At 36.7% G+C, this 22809-nt stretch overlaps 1 protein-coding gene across 15 annotated transcripts in view; it reads left to right on the top strand.

The window, feature by feature from the left end:
• The window catches only part of LOC135204314 (chloride channel protein 2-like), a gene marked incomplete at its 3' end in the record, with an annotated part of 186581 nt that overhangs the window by 134303 nt on the left and 29469 nt on the right, over positions 1-22809 (top strand). For 10 of the 15 annotated variants that reach the window (XM_064234494.1, XM_064234493.1, XM_064234495.1 and 7 more), the window contains 8 exon segments: positions 5416-5589; positions 6507-6635; positions 9984-10117; positions 10799-10955; positions 11081-11206; positions 12289-12373; positions 13816-13917; positions 21365-21467. In XM_064234494.1, coding sequence (XP_064090564.1) covers positions 5416-5589; positions 6507-6635; positions 9984-10117; positions 10799-10955; positions 11081-11206; positions 12289-12373; positions 13816-13917; positions 21365-21467 — 1010 coding nt within the window. 15 annotated transcript variants of the gene reach the window in all.

Genomic DNA, 22809 nt, shown 5'->3' with positions numbered 1-22809 from the left:
ATTATTTTTTTTTTTTTTTTTTTTTTTTTTTTTTTTTTTTTTTTTTTGTTTTTTGCTCTAGACTTATATTATTATATTATTCTTATTATTATTATTATTTTATTATTATAATTATTATTATTATTAATTATTTTTTTTTTTTTTTTTTTTTTTTTTTTTTTTTTTTTTTTTGCTCTATCACAGTCTTCCAATTCGACTGGGTGGTATTTATAGTGTGGGGTTCCGGGTTGCATCCTGCCTCCTTAGGAGTCTATCACTTTTCTTACTATGTGTGCCGTTTCTAGGATCACACTCTTCTGCATGAGGCCCGGACCTACTTCAGCCTCTAGTTTTTCTAGATTCCTTTTCAGGGATCTTGGGATCGTGCCTAGTGCTCCTATGATTATGGGTACGATTTCCACTGGCATATCCCATATCCTTCTTATTTCTATTTTCAGATCTTGATACTTATCCATTTTTTCCCTCTCTTTCTCTTCAAACTCTGGTGTCCCATGGTATTGCGACTCAATGAGTGATACTTTCTTCTTGACTTTGTCAGTCAAACGTCACGTCTGGTCTGTTTGCACGTATCACCCTATCCGTCCTGATACCATAGTCCCAGAGGATCTTTGCGTGATCGTTTTCTGTCACTCCCTCAGGTTGGTGCTCGTACCACTTATTACTGCAAGGTAGCTGATGTTTCTTGCACAGGCTCCAGTGGAGGGCTTTTGCCACTGAATCATGCCTCTTTTTGTACTGGTTCTGTGCAAGTGCCGGGCATTCGCTTGCTATGTGGTTTATGGTTTCATTTTTCGTATTGCACTTCCTACATATGGGAGAGATGTTATTTCCGTCTATCGTTTTTTGAACATATCTGGTTCTTAGGGCCTGATCTTGTGCCGCTGTTATCATTCCTTCAGTTTCCTTCTTTAGCTCTCCCCTCTGTAGCCATTGCCATGTGTCATCGCTGGCTAGTTCTTTAGTCTGTCTCATGTATTGTCCGTGCATTGGTTTGTTGTGCCAGTCCTCTGTTCTGTCTGTCATTCTCCTGCCTCTGTATATTTCTGGTCTTCGTCTACTTTTATTAGTCCTTCTTCCCATGCACTCTTTAGCACTCGTCTTCACTGGTTTTCAGATATTGCCCCAGTGCTCTGTTCTCGGTGTTGACGCAGTCCTCTATACTTAGTAGTCCTCTCCCTCCTTCCTTTCGTGTTATGTATAGTCTGTCGTATTTGCTCTTGGGTGTAGTGCTTTGTGTATTGTCATATGTTTCCTGGTTTTCTGATCTATGCTGCGGAGTTCTGCCTTCGTCCATTCCACTATTCTGCGCTGTATCTGATTACTGGCACTGCCATGTGTTATGGTTTTGTTATCATATTTCCGGCGTTGAGTTTTGACTTGAGTATCGCCTTGAGTCTCTGCATATATTCTTTCCTGATCGTGTCCTTCATCTCTTGGTGTTTTATATCCGCTCCTTCCATTATTCCCAGGTATTTGTATCCTGTCTCATCTATGTGTTTGATGTTGCTCCCATCTGGTAGCTTTATCCCTTCAGTTCTCGTTACTTTGCCTTTTTGTATGTTGACTAAGGCGCATTTTTCTATTCCAAACTCCATCCTGATGTCCCCAGATACAATCCTTACAGTCTGGATTAGGGTATCTATTTCCTTGATGCTCTTACCATACAGCTTGATGTCGTCCATGAACATCAGATGGTTGATTCTGTTGCCTCTTTTCTTGAGTTGGTACCCGGCATCCATCTTCTGTAGTACTTTTGTCATGGGAATCATGGCTACTACGAAGAGTAGTGGGGACAGTGAGTCGCCCTGGAAGATCCCTCTCCTGATATTAACCTCTGCTAGTCTTATTCCAGAGCTTGTAAGTATTGTATTCCGTTGCGCATTGTATTTTTGAGGAAGCTGATGGTGTTTTCCTCTGCCCCATATATTTCCAGGCATTCTATTAGCCATGTGTGTGGTATCATGTCGAAGGCTTTCTTATAGTCTATCCATGCCATGCTTAGGTTGGTTTTCCTTCTCCTACTGTTCTTCATTACCATTTTGTCTATCAGGAGCTGGTCTTTTGTGCCCCTACACTTCCTTCTGCAGCCTTTCTGTTGGTGGGGGATGGTGTTTGTCTCCTCTAGGTAATTGTATAGCCTTTCACTGATGATACCTGTTAGTAACTTCCACATTATTGGTAGGCAGGTGATAGGCCTGTAGTTACTGGCTATATTTCCCTTACTCTTGTCTTTTTGTACTAAGGATGTTCTTCCTGTGGTCATCCATTTGGGTGCATGGTGATTTGAGATACAATGCTGGAGTTGTTCTGCTATTCGTGGGTGTAGGGCCTTGAAGTTTTTGAGCCAGTATCCATGGACTTCATCGGGACCTGGGGCTTTCCAGTTGGCATTTTCTTTAGTTGGTGTCTGACTGTGTCTGTCGTGATGTCTGTGAATCTTTGTTTTATTCTCCCTGTTTCTTCTTCCTTGACTTCCTGGAGCCATGTTGCATGTTTGTTGTGTGATACCGGATTACTCCATATGTTTTCCAGAGTCTCTTACTTGGTTTGGCTTCAGGAATTTCTGGGTGGTTGTCTTCCTCTTAGTTGGCTGTATAGTCTTTTCTGGTTGGTTCCGAATAGTTTGTTCTGTTGGTATCCCTTATTCCTGTTCATGTACCGTTGGATCTTATGTGCTTTGGCCTTAAGCCTCTGTTTTACATCTTCTATTGTGTTGTTTAGTCCCCTCTCTTGTACTTTGTATTTCTCGTTGAGTTCCTCCCTTGTTTTCTTGCTTCTTAGCCTTTTTTTCTTTTTTTTGCCATCTCTTTCAGTTTACTCAAGTCAGATCTCATCACCATGATTTGCTTTTCCCAGGCGCCTTTTCCACAAGGAGGTTGCTTTTTGGTTTTCTGTTGGGTTGGTTGTGCTGGTGGTTGTGGTGTCGAATCCCCATCAGTTCTGCTACTAATCTTGCTCCTGCATATACCAAGTTATTTGTTTGTTTCTGTGATACTGGTGGTGTGTATTATGCCCATTATTTCATTGACCTCACTTGTTTTCTCCCTTAATTTCTTGGTGTTGTAGGCTTTCATGGAGGGGATTTTTGTTCTCTCTTTATTAGTATTATTATTATTATTATTATTATTATTATTATTATTATTATTATTATTATTATTATTATTATTAGAGGAACAAGTCCATAGTTATGTATATGTACGTATATATGAAGCTCAGTCTATACAGATAGCTTTCCCGAAAGACTCATGCTAGAAATAGTATTTTTTAATAAATTTATTATTATTATTATTATTATTATTATTATTATTATTATTATTATTATTGAATGAAGGCTATCATGTGTCTCGCCCGGATGACCTCCCTCAAAGATTTCGGGTACACTTCGTGGAGGACCCGATTTCTCTCCTCCTTTCTCTTCGGATGTTGTACAGTTTCTAGTCCCAGGGTCTTCTATATTCTCTCCCGGAAACCTTCAGTTCTCCACCCTCGGTTTTCCACCTTCAGTTTTCCAGCCTGTCCCATGAAGATGTGTCCAAGCATTCCGTATCGAATTCTTGAACTTGTAACTTTCGTACCAAGCTTCGTAAAGGTGAATTCATCCCTACAAGACTGTTTGTCAGTCTTGGCACCAATGACCTTGCAGTGATGGCTGGCGCCAGATAGGTTTTTAATCAGTCAGTAACTGTGAAGAAAATATCGTCTAGCCTCTTCTGATTTTACTGGTTTAGTGATGATGGTCTTCGAAATATAAGTTTTTTTCATAGTTTCTTAGACATGTTTCCCTTTAGTCAGCATTTTTTGCTATCTTGCTGCCCTGGTCCAGTCAGCTATTTTATTCACGTGTACATGGAAGGCCACCTGGAACCACCTGGCCTTTGGGAGGTGTAGGGGGTGGGGCCGGGGTAGGGGGGCCGGGTGGAACGGGCTTGACAGTTAAATTTTTGGGCTGTCGTGGTTTAAAGTCCTTTTGAAAAGCTGGGAAATGTTTGAAGGATTAGGTAGTGGTTTATATATATATATATATATATATATATATATCTATATATATATATATATATATATATATATATATATAATATATATATATATATATATATATAATATATATATATATTTATATTTATATATTTATATATATGGTCACCATTAAGCCATCTTTTGGTCACCAATTGGGCAACATTTTGGGTATCATTTGGGCACCATTTTGGGTATCATGTGGACGCCATTTTGAGCACCGTTTTGGACATCTTTCGGGCACCATTTGAGTACATTATGGGCATCATTTGAACATCATTAGGGCATCATTTTGGCATAAATAGGGCATAATTTGGGCATCAATAGGATATCATTTGGGTATCATTTGGGCACCATTTGGGCGTCATTTGAACATCATTAGGGCCTCATTTTGGGCATCAATAGGGCATCGTTTTGGGCACCATTTGGGCACCCAATCGCCCCAGTCGCAATGACCTTCTGGGTGCCACGTCACTCGGAGGTGGGAGCCAAGTCGTCGTCGTCATCCGGGGATTAGTGAGAAGCTGGGGGAGCTGAGCGTAGGAGTAGGAGGAGGAAGAACTCGTCAGCGCATTGGCAACAGTGGAGTTACTTGTGTCAGTGTGTCACCGTGAATTGGCAACAGTGCTGCCATCTGTACGGAGAGAGAGAGAGAGAGAGATGAGAGAGAGAGAGGTAGCAATGTTTTGTACGTAGCTTTAAAATAAAAATATGTTTTTGCTGCTTTGTATATATATATATATATATATATATATAATATATATATATATATATATACACACGTATAGTAAATAAAATGGCTTTTGATAATTTAATTCAGATTTTAATGAGAATCTCACGTTTGCTGACGCGTAACGCTTGCCATAAGTTGGGGTTAGGGGGGAGGGGGGGGAGGAGGGTGGTCCTAATGTACTGCCATGTATGAAGATGTATAATGTATGTATATTGAGATATACTGCATATAATCTTACTCTGTTTAGGGAAGGGCATATCCATGGGGTAAGGTTCTTCACTGTGTGGGAATATTTTGGTAATGTTATCTATATAATATGTTCGATTCTCGGTTCATCCAACGCAGAATCAGAGGAAGTTTATTTCTGGAGATAGAAATTCATTTCTCGATATAATGTGTGGTTTGGATCCCACGATAAGCTGTAGGTCCCGTTACTAGGTGACCAATTGGTTCCTAGCCACGTAAGAATATCAAATAATCCTTCAGGGGCCAGCCCTACGAAAGCTGTTAATCAGCTCAGTGGTCTGGTAAAACTAAGATAGACTTAACTTTTTCTACAATGATATTTCACGTTACACCTCTCTCTCTCTCTCTCTCTCTCTCTCTCTCTCTCTCTCTCTGATGAAGATTCTCATCGTATATTTAATTTTTTTTTTTTTTATTCCCAGGCCTGAGACCTTACAGAGGCAAAGTCGCGACGAAGTGTCTCCGGATCTTGGGCACCATCTGGCAGGCGACCTTCGCCCGAGTGGGCGAGGACTGGGTATTCCTCGCAGTCCTGGGTATCGTCATGGCCATCATCTCCTTCATTATGGACTACGGCATCGCTATTTGTAACAAAGGTACGCTGTCAGTCAGTCAGCCATTTCCCAGTCACTGCGACAGAAAAGAAAACTTTCAGTGTTTTGTCGTATCCAGTTATTTATTCCAAATGAAGATTTTAAATAATGATGTTTTTTCGCTTACCCGGGGAGTAAGCCTACAAACTAATTTGTTGTTGATGATGTTGTTGTTCTTGTTGTTGGGGGAGGGGGTTGGAAAGCCTAAGTCTGATAAAGGTGTTTTGCGTTGAGTTAAAGATACAGGAATGTTAGGGTATAATATATATGATTTATTTTATTAGAATTAAAATATAAGAAATAAATAATGTGCATGTTAAACTGTACAGAAAAGTGATTTCTAATAAAATATAGCCTATTTATTTTAATTTTCGTTGATGAAACAATGCGCTATTTGACCATAGACTTTAGCACATGCCTCAAGTAGGCTGGCAGTTGGATCACGCCTTGTTTTTATATCTTTTTGTCAATTATTTCTGAAAATCATTAGTTAGTTGATCTGCATTTTTTTCAAGTAACTGTACTGGGAAAGGGAACTGTTGCTAATTTAATGCTTCCAGTTACTTAATTTTTAAAATGTGGTTATGAGTAATTATTTTTCTTATATTTTTGGCAATCATTCGTGAGAATCATTAACTTAAACTGTTTTTGAACGAGTCTTCCGTACCTCTGTAGGGTTGGTGGTTTTAATGTCAGATTTTATTAGGTATAAATTACTTGAGTGAGAAGATCTTACATAAACATGGTCATACTTTAACCATGTTGAGATTTAACGCATAAATCATTTGCATTATTCAAAAATGATAACAAATAACATATATAAACGGTGAGCGACATACTTCGTTTCATAATGTATATATAAAAGTTCCTTTAACTATATTTTTCATCTCGTTTCTTTCATATTTTTCTGTCATTTCCAGCCCGCATCTGGTTGTACCGAGACTTGGCCAGCCACACGGCTCTCCAGTACCTGGCCTGGGTCTCCCTACCTGTGTGTCTCATCCTGTTTTCGGCCGGTTTCGTCCATATCCTGGCGCCCCAGGCAGTTGGTAAGGAGTCCTCGCTTTCATCTAAGTGTTCTTAGAAGTGTCTCAGTACTATAGCTGGTTCACTTAAGGTAGATTCTTGAATGAGCCCTGTGCTTGCGAGACGTTTGTTTGGCGACCGCTGATTGGCTGGTACCGGGAGGTATAGGCACCTCCCAGCCTGTCAGCGGCCGCCAAACAAACGTCTCGCAGGCATAGGGCTCACACAAGAATCTACCTTAAGTGAGCCAGCTATAGTCAGTTTTTAGAATAAACGTCATTCGTGTGATGTCAGTTGTAAAATAGATAGATAGCAACGCTCACACTGGGTTTAAGAGGTTATAATCATTAGGTCAATAGATGGAAAAGGAGTTTGAGGTGATACGTGTGGTTGTTGACAACAGAGGCCATGTATGTATAGCTTGTTACTTCATTCCTTTTAACACACACACACACACACACACACACACACACACACTGTAGCATCTGCAGTTTTTGTGTCAGTCCCCTGAAACATGTCTTAAGATATGAAGACGAAACCGACTAGGACTTTCTTACAAGTAGGGCGCTGGTGACTGAATGCAAGGCATCACTGTATTAGGAAATGTAGAACTTGTAGAGAAGAAGAAGAGAGAGAGAGAGAAGTGATAGAGAGAGAGGAGAGAGAGAGATGAGAGAGAGAGATGTGAGAGAGACGAGAGAGGAGAGACCAGAGAGACGAGAGAGAGAGCTCGAGAGAGAGAGATCGAGATCAGAAGAGAGAGGAGAGAGAGGAGAAAGTACTTGCGTGCTATAGTAGTAGGTGTTAAGTTCGACTCCTTATATTATGTACGATGTTGTTGCTTCTGTTTAGTAGACTCCCTCCCATTAAGGTGAGGCTCTTTGCTTTATTTGGAATGAAGCTTCCTCCGGATTCTTGTTTTTCTTTTGTCGTGATCATAGATCATATCATATTCTTCCCCCCACCCCCCACTGAAATATGCCATATGCTTGTAGAAATTAGATGCATAGTTTAATGTAATGGCAAAGTAGAGAATTTTGCCGTTTTTTATGTCTAGTACTAAATGTAGGTCATGAATTGACCACTTGCACTAAATGGAAGGTCATGATGTGACCACTCGAAGCCGGATGTGACCCCTAAAAGAGCTTTTCCACTCACCCACCCTCACAGGTTCAGGCATCCCAGAGATTATCGCTCTGCTCAAAGGTGGTAGAACCACGACCGTCACGCTATGATAGCTAGACCCGTGACCTCACGAAGAATGACCCTTATTAACTTTGTTATTATGATTGACTCTTAGGCCACAGACACCTACGTATATACCCATCCTTCGCCATCTAATCACATAAAGACCCGCGGTGTTTGTGTGTGTGTGTGTGTGTGCGAACCGCTTCTTGGAGTGAAAACCCTTGAGCCTCCTTGGAACTCGAGTCTTCGTGGTCCCTTGTGGGAAACACCTTGTACCGTCGAGTTTGTTTCCCACCACCTTCCGGCCTCCTTGTGTTTATTTAATTTTCATGTTCTGGCTATATTAATCTCATTCACGAGAAAGATTAGTACTACTTCTCCTTAACACGCTTCGTAGGTGTGAGGTCACGTCTAGTTGCGCACTCGTGGTAATGATGTCATGAAGGTTTTAACGACGAATTTTTCTTCTACCCTTTTTTTCTCTTTCTTTTTTTTTGAAGTTTTGCCGTGTGCCTAAGTGTTAGTCAAATGTGACGGGTGGTATCCCTAGGCTTATGCACATCTGCACTGCTTTAGTAATCTTCATGAAAGCATCAAAAGCTTCATGTACGATAGAAGATGTTCTTTGATATCTATTTGTGTCACCTGCTGTAGTCCGAGACTCATCACTCGGCTCCCATCGACTTCCTCGAACATAGTAATTGTCGTGGATCGTGCATAGCAGGAATACTTTCACCCGTCACTCTCTCATTTTTGGATGTGTCCTCGTAACCGGCATTACGCTTTTTCAATGATTTCTATCGCGAACTTCAATCTTCATTCAACTTGGTGGAGCAGTTGCCGGAGTCCACAACATATAAAAGTTTAGACTTACATATCTGGAAATAGTGCTTCATTGAAAACACCGTTTTGGTTCTAAGGAAGTTGTCATCAGGATAAGCTCAAAGGGGGTTAATGCAGACGAAATACATTGGATTTTCATCGATCTACATCTTTATTAAAGCCACAGAATTAATGTTTCAAAGTCGCGGAATTAATTTTTATCTTCTGGTATTGGTTCTCGTAGTTTAAAGTCACAGAATTAATGTTTCAAAGTCACAGAATTAATGTTTCAAAGTCACGGAATTGATGCTCGTCGTCTGGTATTGGTTCTCACTGTTTATCTTTTAGTATTGGATCTCTCGTTTGGCGGGGGGTGGGGGGTGATGCGAAGCGGACGAGGATTTCCTCTTCAAGATCATGAATAAATCTGACACCTAGGCACACTAGCAAGTGGTCTCAGGCAACGGGGCACTATTCTTTTTTTTTCACTTATTGTCGTCACTTCGTCTTTTAAACTGACACTGTGATAAGAGCGGAAATCACTGGGTTAAACTTGACGAAACTGTCGGTCATATAGACACATCCTTGAATATTTCAGCAGCCTTATATTATCTCTCCCCCCATTAGTTCACCAGCTTGCAGCTTTAATACGTATGTTCCCGATACACCCTCTCCTCCTCCTCTGCCCTTTGTGTTGAAAAAAAAAAAAAAAAAAAAACGCTTTTGTCGGGTTATTTGTGCAGACAAAGATCACTGTTTATCAGTCTTGCTTCTCATTTTTTAGTTTTGCAATTTTCCACGTTGAATGCACTAACTGGCAAACCAGAATTCTTGAACAAAGTGACTTGCCAAAGATATATATTTTTATTTAATATGCTGACTTGGTGCTTTTGGCGTGCAAGATGCTTTTTTTTTACCTTTTAATAATTTTGATAAATTATCTGCTAATATGGTGACACTCAAAATATAATGCCTAAATGCGGGCACACATGCTCGCATAAGAAAAAACATGCACTTGCACAGTCTCTCAAACATTCAGTACTTCCAAATATATAAGAAAAAATGACGAATTCAGAGCTTCCATTTTTCCAAATGATTTTGTTCTTATCGAGAAAAATCACATTGTGTCCACTTTTGAAGACTAAAGTTTCAAAAACCCGTCATATACAATATGAGTCTTAATTTACTTCTGAAGACGAAGGTTATATGTATAAGTTAATTTGTTCATTTTTGAGATCCAGACATAGCTCTTAATTACGTATCCATTAGTACCGTAGTTGAAGTATGGTCAGCCGTCCCGCGTTCGTCACGACTTCCCACCGAAAATCTAAACTTCTTTTACCTTTTCTCTCTTTCCAAAGGTTCCGGTATCCCCGAGATGAAGACCATTTTAAGAGGCGTCGTCTTGAAGGAGTACCTGACGTTTAAAACACTGATAGCAAAAGTTATAGGTTTGACAGCGACGCTGGGTTCTGGTTTACCCCTTGGCAAAGAAGTGAGTTTTCAAATTAGTTTATATTTTTTCTTTATTTTTTTTTTCTTTTGTATAAAAAAGAGGTCAAAATAGTAGAGCAATCTGTCAATCAGCCCTTTAGGAACTTTATTATGGATCATCACAGTGTGAATGCTGGGAAGAGTATCTACCTTAAAACTTTAAATTCCACCAGGTAGATAGGGTTGATTATACCCAGGTCCTGACACCCATTCTTTCTTAACGTACACCCACCAACGTTATTTGTGTGTGTAAGCACCAAGGGCAGACGTACCAATAGACATGCTTCCAGACAAGGAAAAAGTCATTTTGAAATTGATAAAATCAACACTGTTGCCTAGCATTATAATTTGTTACCAAAGGCTCGCCGTTACACTCAAAGCCAATCAGGAAGTTCTACTTCTGCGGCTAGGCCCCTATACAAAATGCACAACTTAGATTGCATTTTGATCAAGGGATGGAATTTTTACGCAGTCTGAACTTATGTGAGAATGTAAAGGCTCATATTTACTATTGAGTGCTCTCTATGTAGCTATGTTCCCTAAATTTCTCTTATTCTTTATGCGTAATGGGGCATTTTATAATGATTTTTTAATTTGGAAATTTTGTTCTATTTTATTTTACACACTCCTGTAAACTACCACAACCTTGATGGTCTTATAATCATGATATTAATTTCCCCAGGGTCCCTTTGTGCATATCGCCAGTATAGTGGCCACTTTGTTGTCAAAGGCGGTGACGTCATTCAAAGGAATATACGAGAATGAATCCCGGAACTCCGAGATGCTTGCTGCTGCCTGTGCTGTGGGTGTCGCTTGCTCGTTTGCTGCGCCAATTGGTGGTGAGTTTGGTTGTCCAGTTTATGATCTGAAAGGTGAGGCCTTCTACAGGAATTCATGGAACTTTTATTATGACTTTACCTGAAAGTACAGTTTACTTGTAACTATAATTTCCTACTTTCTTCAGGTGTGTTATTCAGTATAGAGGTAACCAGCGTATACTTTGCGGTTAGGAACTACTGGCGAGGATTCTTTGCTGCTGTTTGCGGTGCCATGATGTTCCGTTTACTAGCAGTATGGTTCAACGACGAAGGTATAGTATTTTATAGTGTTCTGGGAAAGCAAGAAATGTCTCCACCCCTTTATCTCTTTTTCAAAAGTAGTAAAGATGGTTGTAGCTTTTCTATGGATTTCCAACTGCTATCTGGCCATATTTGTTATTTCCTAATGAAATAAGAAATAAGAACTTTCATTTAGGAATAAGGCTTCTTCAAAGGACCCCTTTGGTGTGTTCTAATTTTAAGCGTGGTAATTGTCATCACAACTATTTTAGATAATTGTAGGTTACTAATTATGAATGTATCTTGTAGCATTATGGATGGTAATGGTAATTTAAACACATAACTGTTGTTTGATTTACATGCTTTGGTAGAGTTAGTACATATATTCTTTAATGGTCAAAGGAGCAATATAACATTTTGATTTCATGTCATTACATAGTGCCTGTGAATTTTAGGAAAATATATATATATTTTTTTTTGGCATAGGCCTAATACTAGGATTTTGTAGTTGCAGACATTCGAGTTAATTTTGCAATGAAGTAATATCTGCCTCCTATGCATACGTAATTAACCTCTTCTAACAGACACTCTGACGCCCCTCTTCGAGACCTCCTACAAAGTGGACATTCCTTTTGATCCTCAAGAGATTGTCGTATTCGCTCTTATTGGGTAAGAGGCATCCCCTTATCAGTAAGGGTTGTCCCCAAAGGAGTGAAAGAGACCTCAAACTCACATTTGCATCCATTTTATCCGCGATGTTCTCCTTTGATTTGACTCTTTATCGAACGCAGCATGAGTTGCTAACTTCCAGACTTCCATATGATCATAGTTACAGCAGTTTACCAGAAGAAATGTTTAAAATAGTTTGTCAGTTCAAAGAAACTGTTCCTCATGAGTATTTTTTTATTCCCTGCTATGCTGATTTGACCAGTATCAGAAGGACTATTATTTTATGGGATATTTTCTTCCCTGGTTGAGGTCTGCTTTTGGGTGTTATTGCAGCATGGTTTTTCACTTAAGAGGTTGCAGCTTTATCCAGGGTATGCAGATTTGGAAAGAAATCAGTGAGTGTTATTTTTCACACCCCCATATATCTTAATGCCTGTTTCTCCAGAGACCCTGACTGCCCTCTTCAAGACTGACTTCAAGGTTGGATATCCATTCGATCCTCAGGAGTTGTTCGTCTTTGCTCTGGTTGGGTAAGGCTGCCATATTCCTGCTTGTATTACAGTGTTTCTTTTGTTGGTTACTATTGCCTAAAACTTTGGTGAATTCCAGTGAAGTTGCAAATTGCCCTCACGTAGCACGCTTCAGTGTGCTTTTGTGTCATAAAGATGTTGCTTTAGATGCCTTATTTGACTGGTTGATGCACATACTGTATTTGCTACCTAGAAGTCCACCTAAGACAAAATTTCAGTTGATGGAGATGTGTATTATATATTTTATATTGTTAGCGGCTTAAAATTGAATTTCTTACAGAACTTGTAATGGCATAAGACAGTAAGAAAAGTAACATCTAACCAATAATTCTAAATTAAATAAATTTGAAATCAGGACATAATTACTGATGATCAGGGATGAATGAGCTGATTTAAAATGATGCAATTGTGAATGGGAAATTTAATCCTTTGTATTAAGCTTTGGCAATTCTTTGTTTTCATCTTTTAAAGATTTCTTATGGATTAATATGCTTTTGTGTGATGTCAAAATTTATTGTGAACTGTTATCACAGGAGCTCGACTTACTTAAGCACCACAAATTACCCTGTTGGTTCTATCCCTTCTTCAGGAGGGTATTAAGTGAACATTTGAGTCATTTATGGTGTTGGTGGTAATAAACACAGTTGGTGGAGCGAGTTTAAGATTTTTGGTCATTTTTTATTCATTTCATTGGTGCTATTTTCCAACTGGCCCATGTTTGAAACATACCTCTGTAAGTAGATATACATACTTGTTTTATCAGAGTTTAATTTTTGTGTTAGGTGGACCTTTATGTAAAAAACCAAGACGACTGAGGCAAAAGTTCTTCATGTGTAAAGCAACATCTGTATTTGAGTTTAAATACATTGTGTATTATGCGTTTTGCAAAGGCAATGTTGGTTTCTCACAATAATCTGTAAAACAGATATAGTATATGATAAAAGAAAATGCTACTTACAGTTTTGTAAAAAAAAAAAACTGTTTCATATATTTTAATCAGAATTGATGTAAAAATCCTACATCTGGATTTGACTTTCAAGTCACACAAGATATCCTACTAGTGAGCTTATATGAACCATCATACATTCTTTAAAAATAATTGGCCTCTATGTTTGCAAAAGTGTGTGAAGGCATCTTTTTTCCAGACAGAATAGTTCTTCAAATGACCTCTGATCTTGTTTATACACTTTACCCTTTTATTAGTTTATTTTTTGGTCAGTTTCAGTCTTTTGCTCTTCATCTATCACTGAAAAATAGGTGTTAACCAAATTTAAATTGTGTATTTGTAAACTGTGTAAGATACCAGAAAAATTATGCAATATATGCTTGTACATAGTACATAAGGCATAGATACATTTAGTGTTATATAGATTTATATGTGCTTTACCATTCATTGTGCAAATCTTAACCTGGTTTTTACTACTATGTCTCAATGCCAACAGAGTAATGAGCGGATTTTTGGGGGCACTCTTCGTCTGGGTCCATCGTCAGTATGTTATATTCATGCGTAAAAACAAGAAGATGAAGGCATTTCTTCAAAAGAGGTCTGTATTTTAACAAAAGGCTGATTTGTGTTATTTGAAATAATTTTAGAACAACAAAAGTCCCTTAGTTGCTAAATGATCAGTAATTCTTAGTAACTAGCATTGACTAATTTATTTCATATTTCTGTTTATTGTTCAAAACAGACATGTTTTGTCACTTTGAGTGAATACTACTTTATGCATGAGTCCTGTAAAACCAAAGATATGACATTGTTTAATATTACTCAGTTTCAGGCCACATTCTTCCCTTCAATTACTTTAAAGATTTATTGGGTGAATAGGTTATTTTTCATAGTCTGAATATATGCCAGAAAATGAGCTCATTGGCAGTGCTTGCATGCCCATCAGATTTATTATTTTTTAGTTACGTATATAATTCATCACACTGTAAGGTTACATACTTGGGGAGTTGTTCATAGTTTTCATAGGTTTATGTTACTGTTTTATATCTTATCAAATTCTGTATATTATGTAACTAACCTGTAAAGGCAGTAAGGCAGATATTTGAGCTGATTTTCCTGTGTATTAATTATGGCTGCTTAGTAAGTGGCATTAACTGTACGAATTGCAATGTTGATCATTTTTCCCTAACCATCATGACTAATTTCTCCATATTACCTTTTAGCATTGTTTTGCCATATTTTATTCTGTCTCTAGAGGGCTGAACCTGTTAACAGGGTTTTTCCAAGAATCTAATCATCAGGAAATGATATGTCGAACATAACTGTCCTGAGTTTTTTGTTACATTGAACCTATAATAATGTGTGGCAAAGAATCCTCATCTAACTCTTATTTTCAAGTAATAAATTAGTAGTATTCTGACTAGAATCAATTCAAGATTTCTATTCCTTCCAAAGAATTGAATAGCTTAATTGCCAGAAGATGTGACATTGTTATACTTCTCTGATAAATCTTAAAGTTTCTGTTTATGAAAGAATCTTATTAATGTGTTTGAGGTTTAAAAAACATTAATATTACAGACATCGACATAAAAGTCTAAAGAATAAGGTTTCTACATCATGCTGTTAAGATCAAACCTGCAAAGCTGCTGCCCCACACTATTTGATTGTAGGCAAAGGATATAATTTTTGGCACTTTCTTCCATCCTTTAATGAAACAAAAAAAAGTCGTGATCATTCATTATTATTCTTGCCTTTCTAATCAGTAATAATTATTGATCCTTTTTGGCTCTTAAAATTGTTGACAGAGATGCTTAAGCTGTCTATATCATTTATCCAGTAACTGTTATTATGATAATGAATATCATCATAATACTTTTGCGCTTGGCAATCTTTCATGAAGTTTCTTTCAGCATGGCCATTTGTTTTCACTTGTCTCTTAAGTTAAAAGCATTCTCATCACAGCGTTGTCATCCGTGGTCTTTAGCAGTTCCTTGATTTGACACTGCTCTGTATTAAAGATCTTTCATTCCCTTGACAAAACACATATTGGTATTTACAAGGTACCTTTACCTCTATTCATGTTACAGTAGTTCCTTAATTAATGTGTAATAATTTGTCTTCATTTATATTTCTTAATTTTTTATTTATATTACTTCACTTTTTCTGGCTTTCCCTTGTCACATGTGAGCTTTTGATCAACTTGTTTAAAACATCACACCTTTGATCTTGGTTAGTAAAATCATATTCTTCAAAGATACTATCCTTCAAAGATACTGTGCTTGTTTGTTTTAAGAAGACTTAAAGAATCCATTTATTAGAAGAGCACGAGTTACTTACGGCAGTGCACCTTCCTGTTGGTTTTTGTGGCTACTTAGCACTTAGTCTCTGACTTCCAGTGCACTCTTCAAGTGATGGGTTCATTGATGTGTTTACGACTTTAGTTATTAGTATCTGCAATTAACCAAACGATGTTAGTCAGTCCTTTGTGTCTGCCCTTTACCATCCTTATTCTTTAGATTTTTAGTGAAACTTGTAACATTACTAAAGTGCTGTAAAGTTTTTGAAGGAAATCCCTAAAATTCTGCTAAAGTATGGTAGGGCCCTTGCTGGATATCCAGAAAAGGGTTTCCAAATCTCTTCAGGAGTCTGTTACGGTTTTCATTCTGAAATAATGGTAAAATGACTTAAATGAGTTTGAGGGTTTTATCTTTAATTATATGATCTTTAATTGCTAGTTATTCCCAAGAACAACAGTAATTTGTATATTAACTTCATTTTTTAAACTTGAGAGAATTTGTCATGGCGTTGTTCGTATACGATACTGCTGTTTTATTTCGTTAAACCTGTTGGTGGCAAAACAGTCCTCTGGTCACTTTCCTCCCATATAATGGGATGTTTGCCCTGGGGAATAGAATAAACTTTTAATCTTTCAAGCGTAACTTTTGCCTAATTGTGCAGTATGCATAAGTAAAATAAGATGGCTGTAAAAATCTGGCAAAAGTTATTTTTATTTTTGTATTTCACAAATTGATAGTCCTTTCTTAGTTACTTTCTATTATGCGACCAGGATGACCCAATCTCTCTTAGGTCATTGTAATGAAATTAAGCGCTATATAAATATACCAACCACACTGAATGAGTTGAGAATTTTTGTAATGAAAATATACAAGTTTCACAAAATTACATATTTCTTGATCAAACTTTACAATTTGATTTTTCAGCTGGTTATCACACAGTGTACCAATTATTATGTAATTAGAATCTTATGAACTATTTCTACACCTGAACACTTACAGGAGTATTTTGAAAATATCTTCACTTGATAATTTTAATGTTAGGAAGTTATCTCAGCTCTTCTGTATGAATGATATGCAGTATATACTATTAGGAAATAGTTCTGTAGTGCTACTCTGTATTACGTAGTAATTAGTGGAGTACATATAATAGGTGTTAATTCCTTATTCTTACATTGTACTATTCCTCACTAATTTGGAAATTTTACACTTTACCTTCCTGTTCCACTCAGCTTTCCAGATTTACGTGTAAGAATTCCATTTCCCTGTGCGAGCTCTTGGATAGTGCGTATTGGTTAGGTTTTCACAATAGCTGCTTGATTTTCAGTTATAATCGCATGACAGTTGCTTTAGTATATTCCATCTCTTTCCTTCACCTGTTTGTTTTATATTTTGTTTTCGGTTATTGTTTGGCACATTTACTGTAAGGTTGCTTTCAAGCTTGAGTCATATTTTATAATTATTTTGTGCAGTCCTTCAAAACTTAGTGTTGATGGTTCCTTACGCATACATGGTATTTAGATTTTATGAATGCCATACAATATTGTCCTGAATCATACATAGCATGGTTCCAAGCATTTTCAGTTCTGTGCTAGCTTTGTTTTTTGGAGACACCTTATAGCTTTTTTTTTTTTTTTTTTAGTCTTTAACATCCTTTCCTCTCTCCCTCTGTAGACCTCTTCTTGTTAAAGGATTAGACTTATCCTGTCTTTTATTCTGCTCTGAGATGTTTTGTTCTTAACTTGAAAGTTTACTGAAATTTCCTTGCACCTTAATTCTCTATCATTACTCTTTTTTTTTTTGAAGGAGTTGGACATTATATTTATGAAACTTGAGCCGTAAACTAATTTTGTTCTGTAATTATTTGGTTTTCCATGAGATCCTTTTAATTTTGGATGCATTGTATCATTGTCTGTTGCCATACCTTAGATAGCATGTTGCACTGTACTTAAAGTTATTGTTCAGTCATTAGTCTTTACTTAAAAATGTGCACCTTATCCTTTTTTTTTTTATTGGATGCTGCATGCAAAGTGTGAATAATACTGAAACCATCATTGTTACTGCTTGCCCTCCTTTGTCAAGTAGAACTTCTTTTTATTAGGCTACCTAGGTAATGTTTGAAAAAAGTAACTTTATAGTACATGATATTGTAATCAGCTGAATGCACTTATACTGTATTAGTCTATACCTCTATTCTTTATTAGGATTACAGATAAGTTTGTAACTCTCTCATCAGGTTTTCTTAACTCTGCCTTCAGTCTTTATATGTCTTTAGCTAAAATACCTTGGAAGGTGTTAACTTATTCATAGATGAGCTATTCATCTTGCTTCATTTCATAGGAACATGTGAGCTTGTATGTTCGTACACGTATATGTGTGCACGTGTGTTCAAAAGAAAGGGGACTGAGGTTAGAGGATAATTGTAAACAGTTTTTTTTTAATGAAATTGTACTGTATAGCTCATCCAGAGTGATTAAGTCATAAAATTATTGCTTTTTGCCTTTAACTAATAATATATAGTTATGTTTTATCTAATTTTAACTTTAGATGACTGTCAGAAATCTGAAACCTGAAAACATAAGATCTTGAATGTTAAGTACCAGGCACATTGAGAAGAAATGGTTTTTATGATTTGTAGGTGTTTTTAGAGTACGGTATGATGCCACAGCAATTGAAATTATTCAGTTTCCTTTATATTAGACACTTTAAGATGCTTAGTGTTTTGTGCAGTTATCCCTGAAGCATACATTGTTTATACAGATAGGCGCTTTCATTGTCCTGTAAAGCAGTGAGTCATTTCTCAAGGCTAATCTGTGTTTCCAAAAGAGCCACCAAGTATAGGAAAACAGAAGCTTTGAGTGGATAGGAACATATTTTAGCATACAAAGCAACGAACCAAAGTAGTTGAGGACCTGCAAGGGGTGGCAGCAGCTGCTCCTGCTAAGAATGAAAGGCCACTCTTCCCCTTCCACCCTGTTGGATAACCTCCATTCATGAAATTGCAGGGACTCTGTGAAATAGGTATATGGTGAATGTAGATATATTCCCTATAAAACTAACAGAGGGGAAAGGGTATTAATCTCAATAGTGAAATGCAAAATATTGTGGTAATAATAAAAGCAAAAGTACATAATATGTATACACTAATGAGTAGGTTAGATGGAAAGGAGAAACAAAGATAACAGTTATTTTGGACTGTTAGACAAAAGCAGAAATTATTAAGCAAACAAATCAATCAAGGAAGGCTAAAGAAAGTGCAAAAGCTTACAAAGTTCCATTGCAAAATGAAGGGAGATTTTACTGCCTAATAGAATACATGTGGAATGACACATTGCCTTATGGGACAGTAGAGCAGTGTCTGGTCATGCTCACTGGAACGTTTCTTTCAAGATCTATCAGATTGGCGTGGCTTGGTGTTTTTTGCATCATTAATAGGCTCATAAGGACAAAAGTGTTGCTACTGGCCTTTGCTTGGATAAGAAGGGTACATGTAACTGGACATGAATTAAATATGGCTGCTGATGTGATGACAGTCAATTAAATTTTTCAGAAGTTGTACACCATTTGTATTCCTATCATATTCCTGTTGTATTTGAGCAAAATTGACCTGTATACAGAATACTTTAACAAAAAGGATCAGCAAAGCCTATTCAGAGGTTATCTTAAACAGTAGGTAATGAATGCACAGTTCAACCTAGTTTTGATGAAATCCAGTGTGATTCCAAAATATTTATTATGATGAATGTCTAGTTTTATATTTATATGAAAGAAAATTGCTGCATTTAGTCCCCTTTCTAATAATGTACTGTTACTAGTAAATCTAAAGGAATAATAGTGCTCTGTTGGAATATGTTGGATTCATGTCCAATTGTGTATTTTCTATTATGCCTAATTTGTGAGTAGTAGTACTGTAAATTAAGAGAAATGTGCTCATTTTGTGGCATAATTGTTGCATCTTGTGTGTACTTATGAACAGTATTAAGGTTAGTTCATGGTATACCTTGAAGAAAAATGGTAGTGGTAAGTAAGAGAGTAATAAGAGTATTGATAGTTTCCTCTGTTAATTTATATGGATACTTTACTCTGTGTTTATACAGTAAAACAAGTTTTTTACAAACCCCTTCATTATAAAGTAACCATTAACTTTGTGGGATACATTCAGTTTCATAAAACATATAGTTCCAAAAAGAATGGTTCCAACTCGCATGCTTGGCCCAACATGTCATTGCTCAACATGTTTATTGATGCTTCATATTCTACTGTGCAAATCTCCATCTGATTGAAAGGAGAAGGCTGGAGGACACCAGAGTTGATGATAAATTGAAGGAAATGCAAAAATAGATACTAATTAAAACAAATGCAAAAATCTGCAAAACCTGTTTTAATAACTCCAAACACTGCAAAATTGAAATTTTGAAAATTAGCATTTAGATTTAAAATGTCATTGTAATTATTTACATTTAAAGTTTTAAACACATACACGTAGATGTAAGAAAACATGGCAAGGAATAACACACAATAACATAAACAAAAGCAAGGAAAATAATGTTGGCTGGAGTTATACTTAAAGCAGGAAAATTTGTAAAATGTAACAGACAAACAGAATTACTTATGGTAAGGAAATAAGTTGTTGTCAAAGGGAACTCAGGTAGGGTAACTGATGCATAAGTGTACAGACAGCAGGGGTTCCGTTCCCAGCCGATGCTGTTAACCGAAAATCGCTGCTAACCAAAAATTAGTGATAACAGCACTAAAAACCTGCTTAACGGTGCTGCTAACCGAATATCGGCGCCATTAATGAGAGATTGGTGCTGCTGTTAACTAGAAATTGGCGCTGCTAACCGGATGTCGGCGCTGCTAAACAGAGATCGGCACCGAAAATACAGTTAACAGCGTCGCTAGACAAGTGCCGTTAAACCGGATAGCCATTAACTGATACCTTTGTTAACTGACGGCTGCCTGTATATGTATTGCCAAAAAGTCACTGAAAAGAACATCAGCTAATAGCACATCAGTGCACTGTTTGAGGACACAAGCAGGCAAAAGAGACAATCAGTACCAACATGATAAAAAGCACCTCTCGCAGAAACAAGCTGGAGCCAAGACACACTGAAATAACCTTGAGAGAAAGGCAGTACTTAAACACTCAAAGGTGCAGAGAAGGAGGAGGAACAATGATGGATATGTTGAGTTTTGTTGTATAGACTTATGAAAATATTATGTGACACGTTTTAGTATTAGATTTAGATAATTGTGACCAGTTCTTTTCAGGAAGTTGTTGTTTAATGCAATTGGATGCATCCCACACAGTTAAAGACTATCTTATGATAAGTGGTGTGTGAGAACAGATGTTAATTTGTTTAGTGTATAAAACGTTCATTAATGTTAAGTACCATAGTGATTATTGAACTTGTTTCTGTTTTAGGGATTAATAGGGACTGTGCATAACCAATAGAACATGAAAAGTTTATGTACTTGTCAGTTCTTGAGGAAATGAATGTTATCACTTTGATAACTGTAGATGCATGTCATAAGTATTACCCAGTTTAAAATATAAGAGCTTGATATAATGTCAGTGATTTATTTTGGGTAATTATATTTATGTGGATGAATTCTGTTATATGTGTAGTGTTTTTCATGCTCCACAATGGGCTTGAAAAGCACTTTCATAAGGTTTATATCATGAACTTATCTTGTATGTACGTCAGAACCTGCATGACATTTCCCGTTCCTATTTTTATCCCATAACAGCCGTCTGTTGTATCCCCTTGTTATCATGCTTTTGCTCACAAGCCTCACCTTTCCTCCTGGTTTTGGGCAATTCATGGCTGGAGGAATGACCAACCATCATCAAGTAAGTTTTAGGCTTTATGTATATAACTTCTAGGTAAGCTGGAATGTCAAACATAGTTGTTTGGCACTGGCAACAGCAATGACCTTTTGATATATTCATTTTGGAATAAACAATGTTATTTATATGTCAGTGAAATTTGTTTTTCAGCTTTAAAACATAATTTCTCTAAGTCTGAACAACCTTTTTCATCAATCTATATTAATAAATATATTATGCCATACTTGAAAAGTGTTAGTATTACTAAATTCAGTTAGCTGTGAATTTAGTCTACCTCTTATTGCAGTCTGGTGTTCATTGTGTACTAGTTCATTGCTGTTGTACTTTGCTTTGAATAATTTGTTTAAGTTTTTGAAATATAAACCACTGATTGAATTGAATATTTAAATATTGAAATTAATGCAAAATTGTTTACAAGGAATATGTGAGTTTATATCAAATTTGGTAAATGTTTTTCTGGAAGAGGTATGTCATGCCACAGTAAGTATATTTTGTAATCATCATTGCAGGAATATGAAAAAGAATTTTAGGCCTCATGTATAGTAGTGGTCAATTTAAGCTGACTGGGGGAAGAACTCATTCCATCAGTAGTTGATTTTAGTCAGCTTGCACTCTCTGTTTTGTACAGAAGACATTTCAAGCTATGACCTCAGTAACAGAGCCACTGCATAGATATTAGCCAAACCTCATGCATGTTCCATGAAATTTGGGCACATCATATAATGTTCTATAGACCAGTTTATGCCAGCAGTTACAGTGGGCTAATCACTGGTTATGCTATACCATTGCTAAATAAAAGTTTTACATCAGAATTAACACATATTTAGAAGAACTCACAAATTTTTGAAAAAGTTATTTTATTTTCATATACGTAATTGCATTTGAATAAATATGCTTTAGTTTTTTTAGATTTCAGTGTTTTATTGTTAAATGTTGAAATAAAGTTGCCCAAACGTATATAATATTATACAGTATATTTGTTCTTTCATGTCAGTAGGTGATAGCTTTTCATGCATTGTTCATGTAAAGTTTAGGTGTTATGACTCATTACATTTTCACCTTGTTAATGGTTTGTTGTATATGCATTGTAGGAATATGTACTATAGCCTACCGTACTTATATGTGTGAACTATTTTTGTTCTCTAAACATGCTTTTAGCAGTCTCCAATATTCAGGATCAAGAAAGATCCTCTGTTTTCCAAGGTAAGGTATGTTTTGTAACCGAACTGATGAATGATGTGTTGCATGTATGTTTATTCTCATTTGAATGCTTCAGAGAGCACCAAATGTATCCCCATGTTCAATATTATTTTTGATGATTAGAAGTACATTGACTTGAATTTTT

The sequence above is a fragment of the Macrobrachium nipponense genome, chromosome 44 (assembly GCF_015104395.2).
Source record: "Macrobrachium nipponense isolate FS-2020 chromosome 44, ASM1510439v2, whole genome shotgun sequence".
NCBI lineage: Eukaryota > Metazoa > Arthropoda > Malacostraca > Decapoda > Palaemonidae > Macrobrachium > Macrobrachium nipponense.
The sequence above is the reverse complement of the archived record's forward strand: the minus strand, read 5'-3'. Positions and strand labels throughout refer to the sequence as shown.